At 31.7% G+C, this 17,800-nt stretch overlaps 1 protein-coding gene across 1 annotated transcript in view; it reads left to right on the plus strand.

Moving 5' to 3' along the window:
* Window positions 1-17,800, plus strand: part of LOC127737714 (protein timeless-like) — a 51,440-nt gene that overhangs the window by 17,657 nt on the left and 15,983 nt on the right. Inside the window, exons 11-17 of the mRNA XM_052248566.1 lie at window positions 493-562; window positions 1,778-1,890; window positions 6,285-6,398; window positions 9,646-9,755; window positions 10,357-10,549; window positions 16,599-16,797; window positions 17,120-17,232. Of these exons, the coding sequence (XP_052104526.1) occupies window positions 493-562; window positions 1,778-1,890; window positions 6,285-6,398; window positions 9,646-9,755; window positions 10,357-10,549; window positions 16,599-16,797; window positions 17,120-17,232 (912 nt within the window). The remainder of the gene's footprint in view (window positions 1-492; window positions 563-1,777; window positions 1,891-6,284; window positions 6,399-9,645; window positions 9,756-10,356; window positions 10,550-16,598; window positions 16,798-17,119; window positions 17,233-17,800) is intronic.

Genomic DNA, 17,800 nt, shown 5'->3' on the forward strand with positions numbered 1-17,800 from the left:
GTTTTGTGAAACCCAAATTTAGTCCCTACATTCTGTGTTTTTTACCCAAAATAAACTTCGTTTTTGCAGAGATATGTGAGGTTTCCTATGCCTTATACAAAGAAATTGTTTGACTCTCTTGCCTTATTTTAAGGGTAAAATATTGCCCAGATATGAGAATGAGTTCTCAGTAACAAGTGCCTTAGAGGTGGAAAATAACTCTTCTGACATCAAAATTAGGCAGTTGGGAAAATATGTAAATTGGATACTGTACATTGTAAAAGACCTTGACCACCCATTCCCCCACCAGATAAAATTTGGAACAGCCCTAAGGTCAATTTGTTCAGAGGTTAACTGTGAATTTGACTGATTTCATATTTGTTGTTTCAATGTTTATATGATCCTCTGAACAGCACATTTTTCACAAACAGTAAATATAGATATTCTCAAAATTGATTAAATTTACAGTGAATATATTTCTATGTTATATGGCAGATTATCTTTTTATTTCAGGTCACTCCTGTTGCAGTTTACCAATGATTTTATTATTAACTGTTTTGGATTCTTGGTGCATGATTTGAAGGTAAGAAATCCTTTTAATCATAAATCCTCATGATTATTACTAACTTATTATTTTACAAAAATAATCAATGATAATGCAGTGGATTCATTTGATTTCATGGATATAATTTTCATTTTCTAATAACATGCTTTTTTCACATTTCTCAATAGGTGTGAGAAAAATATTTCTCATATCTAGAGAAAACTATGTTCTCAGCAAATGATTTGTCGAAATTTAATTGTGATGTCAAATTTTATTGGTTTCTTCTGAATTTCCTATTGTGACGTCATGAAAAAGGTGACCATGCCTGATGATGTCACATAAAAAGAACACAAAAATGTGCAAAATCTTTGAAGAAGGATAAACTTTGTTCTAAAAATCATTAGAGAAACAGATTCCGCCACTATAACTTGTGTATTACGATATTTCTCCACTCTCAACAGTCAAATTTTATAATTATTTAAAAAGCTAGGCAAGCCTTAAGCTTTGAATATTAAAATTTAAGTGTTTCGAGTGGAGAAATATTATAACACATTTGATGCAGTGGTGGAATCTATAATTCTTGCATTGAGGGAATTTTGTATTTTCATAGATAATTAATTTCCTATGACTCCCTTCGTGTGAAAATAACAAAACTACTATGGGTTCAGTATTTTTTTCTGAATCTCGAGGAATATATGAAAACCACATATTCAAATGTTAAACTAATGCAATTCTGTTTAAGACTTGTTTGTAGAATTTGTCAAAATTACAAAACCATGAAAATATTTATAATTCACCATTAGAAGAATTTTTTATTGAAATTTAGTGGTCCTACAACATAACTCTATGGAAAGACTAATATATTGTGTGAAATTGCACACAAATTTCCAAGTTTGTTAATGTAAAAACTTGAATAGTCTACATAAGAATAGAACAATAGCTAACAGGACTACCGCATACTGCATATACTTGTGATTCTGTTTTATTTTTTTTTCTGATTGATTTTTGAGGATTCTTCTCCCAAACATGGATTTGGATATCAGACTGACTTTTTGGGGGTAATTCCATATCAAAGCATTGAACATGGCCTCTCTACATATTTGAAATAGAGCCTCTGGTTTTTAAGATAATTTTTTTATTTGATAACCTTCAATTATTCATTTCCATTTACCCGTAGTATTATGACCAAAATAATCAGTCACCAGTTTTGTATAAGATGATGTTTATTTTTATAAGTAACTTTGTACTTTTCAGAATGTTTTAATCTCAGATGTAAAGGATAATTTAGATGAAACATACTTCCTGTGGGCAATGGCATTTTTCCTAAAAATAGCTCGAAAAGAAAATTTGCCATTTAAAGTCATAAGGTAAATATATATTTCATTAAACAAAATTTTTAGACTAGCATAGTTTTTATACTTATATTTGGTATTCAATTGTTTTCTCTACCCAATTAATGCCTGATCCTAAATACAGACATGGTATACATTGTTTTCTCTACACAATTAACGCCTCATCCTCAATACAGACATGGTATTACATTGTTTTCTCTACCCAATTAACGCCTCATCCTCAATACAGACATGGTATTACATTGTTTTCTCTACCCAATTAACGCCTCATCCTCAATACAGACATGGTATTACATTGTTTTCTCTACCCAATTAATGCCTGATCCTAAATACAGACATGGTATTACATTGTTTTCTCTACCCAATTAACGCCTGATCCTCAATACAGACAGATTCGGTTTTTATACGACCGCAAAAAATTTTGTGGTCGTATATTGGTATGACGTTGGCGTCGTCGTCGGCGTCGTCGTCCGGCATCGTCGTCGTCGTCCGGCGTCGTCGTCCGAAGACACATTGGTTTTCGCACTCTAACTTTAGTTAAAGTGAATGGATCTTTTTGAAATTTGACCATAAGGTTAAATACCACAAAAGGAAGGTTGGGATTGATTTTGGGGGTTAAGGTACCAACAGTTAAGGAATTAGGGGCCAAAAAGGGGCCAAAAATAAGCATTTTCTAGTTTCCAGGCAATAACTGTGGAACGGTGTATGGATCTCTCTGAAATTATACTACAAGTTTCCATACCACAAAGGGATGGTTAGGATTTGCTTTGGGGGGTTATGGCTCAAACCGTTTAGGAATTAGGGGCAAAAAAGGGGGAAAAACAAGGTTGTCCTGGTTAATGGACAAATACTTTAGTACAAAACATAATTTAAAGCAGTGTAAGGGAGATAAATCAAATACATCATTGAAATTATCTCCCTTACACTGCTTTTAAATTATGTATAAAGTAATGGTTAATGAACAATACAGATAATTTAAAACAGTGTAAGGGAGGTAATCCAAATACAACATTTTGGTTACTTCCCTTACACTGCTTTTAAATTATGTTTAAAGAAATGCATATTTATAAAGGAAGACCAGTAAAAATATCTGCAAATGTTGCATCTTTTTTTTTTACAAAAAAATCCATATGAATGATTTGACACTATATTTTTAATTCTATTATAAAATAGATTAAGTTAGCACTATGGTAAATTTAAATGGGTAATTATGGTTGCCAACTCCATTGGAAATTTGAATTGAGATTATGACCATATCTTGAAGGAAAGAATTTTTTAAGGGAAAAAAAAGGGGGGGGGGGATAAAAAGAAATTGTGGGGGGGGGGGGGCAATTTTTTCTCATTTCAGATTTCAGAAATTAAAAAGAATTATTCCTCAAATATTATTTTTTTTTCAAATTTCAAATATTGAAAAATTTCAAGAAGTAATCTTTAATTGCACAGTATGGCGCATTAGATTTGTAAAATCTTTGATCACATTTATTTATTTGTTATGCCGAATCTAACAGTGTATTTAGATTTTTAATTTTGGGTCCAGTTTTCAAATTGGTCTACATTAAGGTCCAAAGGGTCCAAAATTAAACTTTGTTTGATTGTAGCAAAAATTGAATATATGAGGTTCTTTGATATGCTGAATCTAAACATGTATTTAGATTTTTGATTTTTGGCCCAATTTTCAATTTGGTCCAAATTGGGGTCCAAAATTAAACTTTGTTTGATTTCAACAAAAATTGAATATATTGGGTTCTTTGATATGCTGAATCTAACCATGTATTTAGATTTTTTATTTGTGGACCCCGTTATCAAATTGGTTCATATTGAGGTCAAAAGGGTCCAAAATTAAACTTTGTTTGATTTCATCTAAAATTGAATTATTGGGGTTCTTTGATATTCCAAATCTAACCGTGTATTTAGATTTTTAATTTTGGGTCCTGTTTTTTAAATTGGTCTACATTAAGGTCCAAAGGGTCCAAAATTAAACTTAGTTTGATTTTAACAAAAATTGAATTCTTGGGGTTCTTTGATATGCTGAATCTAAACATGTGTTTAGATTTTTGATTATGGGCCCAGTTTTCAAGTTGGTCTAAGATAGGGTCCAGTATTTAAACTTTGTTTGATTTCAACAAAAATTGAATATATGGGGTTCTTTGATATGCTGAATCTAAACATGTATTTAGATTTATGATTATGGGCCCAGTTTTAAAGTTGGTCCAAATTGGGGTCCAAAATTAAACTTTGTTTGATTTCATCAAAAATTGAATTATTGGGGTTCTTTGATATGCCAAATCTAACCGTGTTTTTAGATTTTTAATTTGGGTCCCGTTTTTTAAATTGGTCTTCATTGAGGTCCAAAGGGTCCAAAATTAAACTTAGTTTGATTTTAACAAAAATTGAATTTTTGGGGTTCTTTGATATGCTGAATCTAAACATGTGTTTAGATTTTTGATTATGGGCCCAGTTTTCAAGTTGATCCAAGTTGGGGTCCAAAATTAAACTTTTTTTGATTTCAACAAAAATTGAATATATGGGGTTCTTTGATATGCTGAATCTAACCATGAATTTAGATTTTTAATTTGTGGGCCCTGCTATCAAATTGGTTCATATTGAGGTCAAAAGGGTCCAAAATTAAACTTTGTTTGATTTCATCAAAAATTGAATTATTGGGGTTCTTTGATATTCCAAATCTAACCGTGTATTTAGATTTTTAATTTTGGGTCCTGTTTTTTAAATTGGTCTACATTAAGGTCCAAAGGGTCCAAAATTAAACTTAGTTTGATTTTAACAAAAATTGAATTCTTGGGGTTCTTTGATATGCTGAATCTAAACATGTGTTTAGATTTTTGATTATGGGCCCAGTTTTCAAGTTGGTCCAAGATAGGGTCCAGTATTTAAACTTTGTTTGATTTCAACAAAAATTGAATATATGGGGTTCTTTGATATGCTGAATCTAAACATGTATTTAGATTTATGATTATGGGCCCAGTTTTAAAGTTGGTCCAAATTGGGGTCCAAAATTAAACTTTGTTTGATTTCATCAAAAATTGAATTATTGGGGTTCTTTGATATGCCAAATCTAACCATGTTTTTAGATTTTTAATTTGGGTCCCGTTTTTTAAATTGGTCTTCATTGAGGTCCAAAGGGTCCAAAATTAAACTTAGTTTGATTTTAACAAAAATTGAATTCTTGGGGTTCTTTGATATGCTGAATCTAAACATGTGTTTAGATTTTTGATTATGGGCCCAGTTTTCAAGTTGATCCAAGTTGGGGTCCAAAATTAAACTTTTTTTGATTTCAACAAAAATTGAATATATGGGGTTCTTTGATATGCTGAATCTAACCATGAATTTAGATTTTTTATTTGTGGGCCCTGCTATCAAATTGGTTCATATTGAGGTCAAAAGGGTCCAAAATTAAACTTTGTTTGATTTCATCAAAAATTGAATTATTGGGGTTCTTTGATATTCCAAATCTAACCGTGTATTTAGATTTTTAATTTTAAGTCCTGTTTTTTAAATTGGTCTACATTAAGGTCCAAAGGGTCCAAAATTAAACTTAGTTTGATTTTAGCAAAAATTAAATTCTTGGGGTTCTTTGATTTGCTGAATCTAAACATGTGTTTAGATTTTTGATTTTGGGCCCAGTTTTCAAGTTTGTCCAAGTTGGGGTCCAAAATTAAACTTTGTTTGATTTTAACAAAAATTGAATATATGGGGTTCTTTAATATGCTGAATCTAACCATGTATTTTGATTTTGGACATTGGACCATAATAGGTAAATTAAAAAAATTCAAGTTCTTAGACCACATTCTTTCTGTGTCAGAAACCTATGCTGTGTCAAATATTTAATAAAAATCCAAATTCAGAGCTGTATCCAGCTTGAATGTTGTGTCCATACTTGCCCCAACTGTTCAGGGTTCGACCTCTGCGGTCGTATCAAGCTGCGCCCCAGCGAAGCATTTTATTTTTTGTAAGATGGCAAGAAATTCAGATATATATTTGGATTGATATGTATGCAAGTATTAGTCATAGTACCATACACAAATACAGTTTTAGTTTAGTATTATAATTACTGTTGGTGTCAGAAGGATCATAAGAATGAAAAGCAGTCTGTTAAATTAAATAATGATGTCAAAGTGAAATAAAGTGTTCTTTTTCTAATAATTAAATCCTAATTTCTGAATTCTTTATTTGACAAAATACTAATTAAAATGATTCTGTCTTGATGTCTTGAATAAGTCCTTCAGCTTGTTAGTAGATCATTAAGTAAGGATCAGACTGGAATTGCCATTGTTCATTGTAAAGATTATAAATAATTTCTGAAAAAGAAATGGAACAAAAGTTGTACTTTTGAATTGCTCAATTTTAAGATGTGAACATTTATAACGCTAACATTGCTTTGATTAATTTAGGTTGGTTTTGAAGACGGAATTGTTTGGTTTTCTGACTTATCAAGGAGTGGTATTGACAGAACAACTTCTGATAGCACAGAAAAAGAAAAATAATCTCACTAACAATATTAGAAGGTAAATATTTAATCCACAGTATTTTATATTTTATCACTATGTCATTCTAATATAAAAGGATTGACATTGTTTTATATTGTTATTTTAAAAGTAAGGTGCTTTGCATCATATGACCTTGCTTCACGTACCACAAGTCTGTGACTGTACTTAGGAAGGATTAAGATCATCATTTTTCATTTGGTACTGATATCTATCTTTATTGTGGACTTTTGATACTAACTTGAATGATTCTTTCTTATTGTTTGGAAAGTAATATATTCCCATTACAATTTGTATTAAACTACTGATAATTAACCTCAATTATTTGTGGTCAGAGATATTGCTATTGATATGCAAGGAATTTACATTTAATAAAATTGTAACATCTTGCTGTACAGCTTTGATTTTGTTTGACAGACAAAGCAAATTATGATTACCGTAATTGAAATATTTAAAAAGAGAGAAACTATAATTTTGTAGATGACATATTGTAACTTTTGGGAAGCTTTATTTCTGTTTTTTTTAACTGATTGCTTTTTGGGGATTCCTGTCCCAATCATGGATTTGGCTATCAGATTGATTTTTTTGTGTGATTTCCATACCAAAGTTTGGACATGGTCTTTCTACATATTTGTTAGAGCCTATGATGTATTAGCTTTATGACTAAAATAATCATTCACTCACAATGTACAGAAGTATATTTTTATAAGTATCTTTGTATTTTTCAGTATTTGTTTGTTCTTGTTTTTGTTTGAAAGCAAATTATGAATAATTGAAATAGTTAAAAAGATAGAAACTATAATTTTATAAATGATATATTGTAACTATCTCAGCTCAGCGATTTTACTTATGAGATCCTCTGGAGATTGAAATAAAAGTAAAAATCAAAATTGTTGGTTTATTGTATTATATTGTCTTTGAGTGAACATGTCAGTATGATACAGTTGTTTATAAACTCAGTACATGTAATATATAATACAGATTATTGACTAAAACATTTCTGCTAGAACTGGATGCAAAAATATCTACTGGGTTCTTTGCAATTAAATCATACAATTCTACTGTAAAAAACAGAACAGATTGCATCAACAGATATCTACATGAATCAAGCATAGAAGTGAATATTTGATTACAACCATGTAAATTCTACAAGTGAAATCCAAATGTAATATTAAGCCGTCAAATCAGCAAGGTGTAACAATAACTATGAATAAAAAGAAAAGTCAATAAGAAACAACCAAAAAACACGCACACAATAATGAAAGACAAATGTCAACATGAAAAGATTCAACTTTTGTTGAAAGTAAGGCTTAAGGTGTAATACCACCAAATCATAGTACGTCACATCCGGTTGTATACTAAAATAGGTCGAAAAAAAATATTCCCTTGAATTTGACAGTTGTAGGTAATTGATCCTACATTTCATTGCAGTAAAACATTTCTGGGTCATAAACATATATCTTGGGTATTTCAAAGCACCATTATATTTTTATTTGGGGTTTCTATAGAATATTTTGGAAACTTGAGGTTACATGGTTCCTAAAGCTTGTACACAGGTTAAAAAAGGGGGAAAATTTGATTGGTTTACTTCCAGTGATGGTTATTTTCTTATATGCAATGAAAAGTTATGTGAAATTTTTTCTATAGTACTGGACAGGATAAAACTTAACTCATGCCAAGTATTTCTTTATTTGAAACAAAGATAAATTCTGCACAATTTTTTGAAAAGTGCAAATTTAACAAAGACTAATAGGGGAAAATCAATGGTGGTATTACACCTAATATAGGAAGCTGTACATGCACCTTTGACCTTGTGAGTACTCTCATGTGTTAAAATTTCTTGCTATTTAAGTGAAATATTACAAATAATGAAATATTCTGAGTGGATTGAGTCTCCAAAACACATTTTATAAGAAAATTTCCTTGAAATAGGACTTTACCATGAATATTAGTTGACAGAACAAGCCATACTTAGAGTTTTGGGGAGCTTGTTCTCCTTATTTATTATATTCTGCTATACTAGAAATTTTTTCCTAAGAAATACTTTAATAAATATATAGTTTTAAGTAAATGAAATTATTTTTAAAACAGTAACAACAAATTATTCACCCAAAGAGTAGCTTTTTATGTCCCTCTCTGGAACGCGGCGTAAATTTAAGTTTTACATAAGGACTTATTGAAACGTCCTTGGAGACAGTAAACTTTTATACGGATAGTTCATTCAGCTTGAATACTTCAATTAATCATTTATCATAACATTTCTATCATAAATGAGTGAAAGTTACCCCAAAATTTTTATTTATTGGCCTAAAAAGTAGAAATTTTGAGGAAATGAGAGGTATAAATGGACCAAAAGAGACCTTATAAGGAAGACAAAGAGGTCCATTAGTAGTATTTAACATCCTAAAGTCATCTTTTGTATCATATTCAACTGTTTGTAGGCAGATGAGATCAATATTTGATCATTTATTGGTTCACACAGTATTCTATCATGATGCGGCTTGGTTTGGATTTTTCGAAGAAATTTTGCTCGAATCGCTGTAGATGTCTTCTTACATTATACTAGATTTTTCCCAAACTATTGAACTGATTATGACAAAACTTGACAGGAATGCTTGAAATAACCAGTATTACAAAGGAAAAAAGTTACATTCAGTTTATTTAACAAAAAAGTCTTCTTTAGGTGTAATACCACCAAATCATAGTACGTCACATCCGGTTGTATACTAGAAAAGGGCGAAAAAAAATATTCCCTTGAATTTGACAGTTGTAGGTAATTGATCCTACATTTCATTGCAGTAAAACATTTCTGGGTCATAAACATATATCTTGGGTATTTCAAAGCACCATTATATTTTTATTTGGGGTTTCTATAGAATATTTTGGAAACTTGAGGTTACATGGTTCCTAAAGCTTGTACACAGGTTAAAAAAGGGGGAAAATTTGATTGGTTTACTTCCAGTGATGGTTATTTTCTTATATGCAATGAAAAGTTATGTGAAATTTTTTCTATAGTACTGGACAGGATAAAACTTAACTCATGCCAAGTATTTCTTTATTTGAAACAAAGATAAATTCTGCACAATTTTTTGAAAAGTGCAAATTTAACAAAGACTAATAGGGGAAAATCAATGGTGGTATTACACCTTAAACTTATACCAGTGATGATATGAAATTTCTTGATTGACAGTTTCCTATCAAATTATGAAGTTAAACAGTTTTATTTGTGATATAGATACACTACTTTAATGCCTTTTTGTGGTTTTAGGCTTCATCTAACTATTACTGCACTTAATGAAATATTGAAGACTTTGTTAAAGTACTCATCAGATGAAAATTTAGAGGAATATGACAAGGAATATTTAGTGGGATTGCAGAGTAAGTATATTATAGATCAGTGTATGTACTTTGTTCTTGATGTTTAACAAGGTAATAATGGAAGAAGTGAACATAAATATCTGAAAGGTTCCTGACCAAAGTATAATTTAGAGATAACTGTATAACATAAGTATGCTTCAGGCATCAAACGTAAACACCGGGCATTTTCTGGCTTCTTGTCCGCTTCAGAATGTAATAAAATTTGATAAAAAGAAGATTTCTAGGTACAAAATGTGAGTTTTTTTGCTTATTATTGGAGTAATTACATGTCAATACATTCCGGAATTCAAATTGTCGGCTTCTATAGTTACAGACAGGGAGATAGAGAATTTTACGTTTATTGTCATCCAATGAGAACCATTGATACAAAATAATTGCATTAGAATTTCTGTTATGTTTATTATATGTTTATTATGTGCCTATCCATCTATAGCCTATTAGGAATAATAATATCTCTGCCTATCCATCTATAGCCTATTAGGGATAATAATGTCTCTGGTTTAATATAAAACCATGATCAAATAATGGTCTGCTTTTTATTAATGCAAATTCTTTTTAAATTGACATGTATTCTAAGACAGATTTGTATTAAATTTTTCAGAGGACCTTGCTAATGTGACAGAGCTTAGAATGGTGTTTTTCTTACTGATCAGACATTATCAATCCAAAGATACAAGTTTATGTTTCCTAGAGGACTTGATCAGTACAAATCATACATACCTTTCATTGTTAGATTCATGGGACAGAAATGGATGGGTTATTGACAACTTTAACATGATGGAGCATATTAAATTGTAAGTATATAGATTGATAGATATTACTAAAGCACCCTTTAAAAGTTGTAATGGATCAGGGAATTTGATTTGTAAAAGTTTGGGTTAAGGTAATTTCTTTGAAACTTAGTAAGCATGTTAAATATAATGTGAACTTTTTAAAATATATTTTTTACCCATATTTAGCACGTCACTATACAAGGGAATGTGGAAGGGAGAGTTGGGTATGCTGTCCTTTTGATACTTATTCTTGTTTTAAAGTGATAAGAAGCTCATATTTAACATATACATGTACTGTTAATGTACTCATTTTATTCATATTTTTTATCCCCCCCCCCCCCCCCCCCCCTGTAGCGGAGGGGACATTAAGTTTTACCCTTGTCTGTCTGAACGTCCGTCCTTACATCCCGAAATTGGTTTCCATTCTCCATCTTTGGTTTGTCTCATCCAAATGTTATGAAACTTATACACAATGCTTATTACCAAAAAGCACAGATCAAGTTTGAATTTGGGTTGCGTCACTTTTACCGTTCTACAGTTATGCTCCTTTACAAATGGAAAAATTGCTGAACTTTTCGTTTCCGTTCTCGAACTTAATTTAACTTGAAAGCCATCACTCAACCAGTTTCATGTAGTGAGATTTTTCTTTCCAGTTTACGAATATATAAATAGGAGCCAGCTGTTCATTTTTAGCTCACCTGACCTGAAAGGTCAAGTGAGCTTTTCTCATCACTTTGCGTCCGTCGTCCGTCGTCCTGCGTCCGTCGTCCGGCGTCCGTCGTCCGTCGTCCGTCGTCCGTAAACTTTTACAAAAATCTTCTCCTCTGAAACCACTGGGCCAAATTTAACCAAACTTGGCCACAATCATCATTGGGGTATCTAGTTTTAAAAATGTGTGGCGTGACCCGGTCAACCAACCAAGATGGCCGCCACGGCTATAAATAGAACATAGGGGTAAAATGCAGTTTTTAGCTTATAACTCAAAAACCAAAGCATTAAGAGCAAATCTGACATGGGGTAAAATTGTTCATCAGGTCAAGATCTATCTGCCCTGAAATTTTCAGATGAATCGGACAACCCGTTATTGGGTTGCTGCCCCTGAATTGGTAATTTTAAGGAAATTTTGCTGTTTTTGGTTATTATCTTGAATATTATTATAGATAGAGATAAACTGTAAACAGCAATAATGTTCAGCAAAGTAAGATTTACAAATAAGTCAATATAACCGAAATGGTCAGTTGACCCCTTTAGGAGTAATTGCCCTTTATAGTCAATTTTTAACCATTTTTTGTAAATCTTAGTAATCTTTTACAAAAATCTTCTCCTCTGAAACAACTGGGCCAAATTAAACCAAACTTGGCCACAATCATCATTTGGTTATCTAGTTTAAAAAATGTGTGGCGTGACCCGGCCAACCAACCAAGATGGCCGCCACAGCTAAAAATAAAACATAGGGGTAAAATTCAGTTTTTGGCTTATAACTCAAAAACCAAAGCATTTAGAGCAAATCTGACATGAAGTAAAATTGTTTATCAGGTCAAGATCTATCTGCCCTGAAATTTTCAGATGAATCGAAATACCTGTTGTTGGGTTGCTGCCCCTGAATTGGTAATTTTAAGGAAATTTTGCTGTTTTTGGTTATTATCTTGAATATTATTATAGATAGAGATAAACTGTAAACAGCAATAATGTTCAGCAAAGTAAGATTAACAAATAAGTCAACATGACTGAAATGGTCAGTTGACCCCTTTAGGAGTTATTGCCCTTTATAGTCAATTTTTAACAATTTTTCGTAAATCTTAGTAATCTTTTACAAAAATCTTCTCCTCTGAAACTCCGTGGCCAAATTAAACCAAACTTGGCCACAATCATCATTTGGTTATCTAGTTTTAAAAATGTGTGGCGTGACCTGGTCAACCAACCAAGATGGCCGCCACGGCTAAAAATAGAACATAGGGGTAAAATTCAGTTTTTGGCTTTTAACTCAAAAACCAAAGCATTTAAAGCAAATCTGACATGAAGTAAAATTGTTTATCAGGTCAAGATCTATCTGCCCTGAAATTTTCAGATGAATCGGACAACCCGTTATTGGGTTGCTGCCCCTGAATTGGTAATTTTAAGGAAATTTTGCTGTTTTTGGTTATTATCTTGAATATTATTATAGATAGAGATAAACTGTAAACAGCAATAATGTTCAGCAAAGTAAGATTTACAAATAAGTCAATACAACCGAAATGGTCAGTTGACCCCTTTAGGAGTAATTGCCCTTTATAGTCAATTTTTAACCATTTTTCGTAAATCTTAGTAATCTTTTACAAAAATCTTCTCCTCTGAAACAACTGGGCCAAATTAAACCAAACTTGGCCACAATCATCATTTGGTTATCTAGTTTTGAAAATGTGTGGCGTGACCTGGTCAACCAACCAAGATGGCCGCCACGGCTAAAAATAGAACATAGGGGTAAAATTCAGTTTTTGGCTTTTAACTCAAAAACCAAAGCATTTAAAGCAAATCTGACATGAAGTAAAATTGTTTATCAGGTCAAGATCTATCTGCCCTGAAATTTTCAGATGAATCGGACAACCCGTTGTTGGGTTGCTGCCCCTGAATTGGTAATTTTAAGGTGATTTTGCTGTTTTCGGTTATTATCTTGAATATTATTATAGATAGAGATAAACTGTAAAAAACAATAAATGTCGGCAAAGTAAGATCTACAAATAAGTCAACATGACCGAAATTGTCAGTTGACCCCTTTAGGAGTTATTGCCCTTTATAGTCAATTTTTTCGTAAATCTTAGTAATCTTTTACAAAAATCTTCTCCTCTGAAACTACTGGGCCAAGTTAATTATAGATAGAGATAATTGTAAGCAGGAAAAATGTTCAGTAAATTAAGATGTACAAACACATCACCATCACCAAAACACAATTTTGTCATGAATCCATCTGCGTCCTTTGTTTAATATTCACATAGACCAAGGTGAGCGACACAGGCTCTTTAGAGCCTCTAGTTTTAACTTGAAAGCCATGCCTTATAACTGGTTTCATTAAGTGAGATTTTTTCCCTTCAGTTTACAGAATATATCAATAGGAGCCAGCTGTTTATTTTTAGTCCCCTACCCACAAAGTCGATAGGGACTTAAGGTTTGCACTCCATCTGTCTGTCTGTTTGTCCATCCGTCAGTCCGGCAAATCAGTTTTCCACACTTTTTTATGCCCCCGCCGTAGCGGTGGGGGCATTAAGTTTTACCCTTGTTCGTACTTACGTACGTCCCAAAATTTCTCTAACTTGAGTTTGCCTCAACCAAATGTTATCAAACTTATACACAATGCTTATTACCACAAAACACAGATCAAGATTGAATTTTGGTGGCGTCACTTTAACCGTTCTAGAGTAATGCCCCTTTATAAATGGAAAAATTGCAAAATTTTTATTTTCTGTTCTCTAACTTAAGATTGCCTCAACCAAATGTTATGAAACTTATACACAATGCTTATTACCACAAAACACAGATTATGTTTGAATTTCGGTGGCGTCACTTTAATCTTTCTAGAGTTATGCCCCTTTATAAATGGAAAAATTGCAAAATTTTTAGTTTCCGTTCTCTTACCTTAGTTTGCCTCAACCAAATGTTATGAAACTTATACACAATGCTTATTACCACAAAACACAGATCAAGTTTGAATTTTGGTGGCGTCACTTTAACCGCTCTAGAGTTCTTCTAAATTTCAAGTAATTTATAAAATTGGAGTTATCTTCCTTTGTCCATGATTATAGTTGAATCCATTACAATCAATGCTTTATACAATGCAATGTTAAATTTTGACTTCCACTGATAAAACACAGATCAAGTTGAATTTGGGTAGTGTCACTTTAACCATTATTGAGTTATGCCCCTTTATAAATCGAAAGATTGCAAAATTTTTAATTTCCATTCTGTAACTTAAGTTTGCCCCAACCAAACATTATGAAACCAATAATATTCATTACCACAAAACTAAGATCAAGTACAAACTTTTTGTTTCCAATTTCAAACTTTAGTTTGCCTCAACCAAATGTTATGAAACTTATACACAATGCTTATTACTACATAATACAGATTAAGTACAAATTTGGTGGCGACACTTTTACCATTCTTGAGTTATGTCCCTTGATAAACATAAAAATTGCTGAATTTTTCGTTTCTGTTCTCTAACTTTAGTTTGTCTCAACCAAATGTTATAAAACTTATACACAACCGTTCTAGACTTATGCGTGTTTACAAATAGAAAAATTGCTGAATTTTTAGTTTCTGTTCTCTACAGATAGCCTCAACCAAATGTTATGAGACTTACACTCAATCCTTATTACCACAAAACTCAGACCAAGTTCAAATTTGGGTAGCGTCACTTTTACCGTTCTTCAGTTTTGTCCCTTTATGACACTATCCACATTTATTTCTTCTTGCATGAAGATATTGATTTGATATTTGGTGTATTGTTTCATCACGACAAGTTACAGATCAAGGTCGAATTTTGTTCCTGTCTGATGATTTTGTCCAGAGTTATGGTCCTTGGACTTAGAAAATTCACTCAAATAATCAGTTTTTATGCACTATTTTTTCTTCATGCTTGAAGATATTGATTTGATAATTGGTGTTTAGTTTTATCATGACAAGTAACAGATTTAGTTTGAATTTTGTTTGGGTCTGATGATTTTGTACAGAGTTATGGTCCTTGGAATTAGAAAATTCACTTAAATAATCAGTTTTCCACACTTTTATTGTCATGCTTGAAGATATTGATTTGATATTTATGCCCCCGCTGTAGCATTAATTTTTTAACCCTTATCCGTCCGTACGTATGTCCGTCCGTCCGTCTGTACGTCCCAAAGTTGGTTTCCGCTCTCTAACTTTAGTTTGCCTCAACCAAATGTTATGAAACTTATACACAATGCTTATTACCATTAAACACAGATCAAGTTTGAATTTGGTGGCATCACTTAAACTGTTGTAGAGTTATGCCCCTTTACAAATGGAAAACTTGCTGAATTTTTCGTTTCCGTTCTCTTAACTTTAGTTTGCTTCAACCAAATGTTATGAAACTTATACACAATGCTTATTTATACCACAAAACACAGATCAAGCATGAATTTTGGTGGCGTCACTTTTACTGTTCTAGAGTTATGCCCCTTTACAAATGGAAAAATTGCTGAATTTTTTTGTTTCCATTCTCTAACTTTAGTTTGCCTCAACCAAATGTTATGAAACTTATACACAATGCTAATTATCACAAAATACAGATCAAGTTTGAATTTTGGTGGTGTCATTTTAACCGTTCTAGAGTTATGCCCCTTTACAAATGGAAAAATTGCTGAATTTTTTGTTTCCGTTCTCTAACTTAAGTTAGCCTCAACCAAATGTTATGAAACTTATACACAATGCTTATAACCACAAAATACAGACCAAGTTTGATTTTTGGTGGTGTCACTTTTACTGTTCTAGAGTTATGCCCTTTACAAATGGATAATTGCTGAATTTTTCGTTTCCGTTCTCTAACTTTAGTTTGCCTCAACCAAATGTTATGAAACTTATACACAATACTTATTTCTACATAGCTCAGATCAATAACAAATTTTGGTAGCGTCACTTTTACCTTTCTTCAGTTATGTCCCTTTATAACTTTATATGATATGCAAGCGGGGGCATCATCTGTGTCCCATGGACACATTCCCCATTTATTGTTATATAGTTTACGCAATGACAAGTTATAAATCAAATTAGCATTTTGTTCAAGTACAATGTATTTTTAACCGGTAGGGGACTATGTATTGCCATGCAATACTCTCAGAATGCTTGTTTCTAAATAAAAAGAAGTTATATAGCTAAAAAAATGACCGATCTTGTGAGGGCTATTCCAAAAATAAATTTGATTTTTTGGGTGACAGATAAGTAGTTGTTTGTTTTGGGTATGCAATAGAACTAGGCAAAACCCTGAAATTATGTACCCAGGACAAAAGATATTTTTTTTAAATCCCTGAAAATTGATAACCTGAAAAAATGATTTGATTTAGTGTTAACTATTTGGTTTCAGATATGCAAATCGTAACATCATGCAGTATTATGGTACAATGCTTGAAAACTTTGAGAATAACAGATCTGTGGTGAATCTGTATGTGTTTACTATGATGCACCATATAGCTGGAGATTGTGAGAAGCCTGAGGTATTAATGCAGATGCCTATTATACAAGCTTTAATGGAAATTGATGGTAGCAAAAACTGCATGACAAAGGTAATACTTAAGTTGTACACCTTTTTATTTACAACAAAAGTTAAATATGAATATGAAAAAAATAATTGTAAGTTTTTTGCCTATTATATATAATCAGACACTGTAGATGACATACAGCCATTTTAATCTTTATTTAGCAGCATGATTTTTAAACACAAGCTAAAACTGTATATAGGACAGTGTTTGTAAACTATTTCTGTCCTCTTCAAAGTTTTATTTATTAGTAACTGGCATTTTGTTATTGCCAGATTTTGTATGAATTTGTAAAAGAAATTTTAAATTTGTTTTTTATGATAATGAATGTTTTATTTTTATCTTGCAGGAAATGATTGACTTGAAGGAGTTTTTGTTGAACAGATTTGATAATCTTACCAAAACTGACCCATATGCAGCTGCTATGGAATTATATGGTATTCAGGAAAATAAAGATCAAATGTAAGAACATCACATTATTTTGTTGCATTGTGTAGATGTTTTCAGAAATCAAGTAACTTTTCTTTGTAAAAAAATCTTTTGAATTTTAATATTCAATCAATCAGCACATGGAAATTAGATCTTTTGAATTTCTTGAGTAATTGAGATCTATCCTAACAAAGCAAGTACCAAAACAACAAAACTGGTAAATTACAAATGTTTTATAACATAACTCATGATTCAGCTCTGACTTTTTATCAAACATATTTATGCCCTGTATAATCTACTTAGAATACCACACACACACACAAACACTTACATTTCATGCCCTCTTCTTTCCCTTTTCATATCCTCCTTTGAAATATATGCTACTGGACATTAAACAACCAACAATCAATCAATCATATCCCCTCTTTCTCCTTAGCTCTGTATCCTTTCTTGGCTATCTCTCAACATATATTTATATAAATTTTGTTTCAATTAATATTCATATATTGATTAAGTATGCTGAAATATATGATTGACATTATAATAGTATTCAGGAGTACCCTTACTAAAAACATGGCAGTTATGTCTTGTCTATTTTGTT

The sequence above is a fragment of the Mytilus californianus genome, unplaced genomic scaffold (assembly GCF_021869535.1).
Source record: "Mytilus californianus isolate M0D057914Y unplaced genomic scaffold, xbMytCali1.0.p SCAF_4, whole genome shotgun sequence".
Lineage (NCBI taxonomy): Eukaryota > Metazoa > Mollusca > Bivalvia > Mytilida > Mytilidae > Mytilus > Mytilus californianus.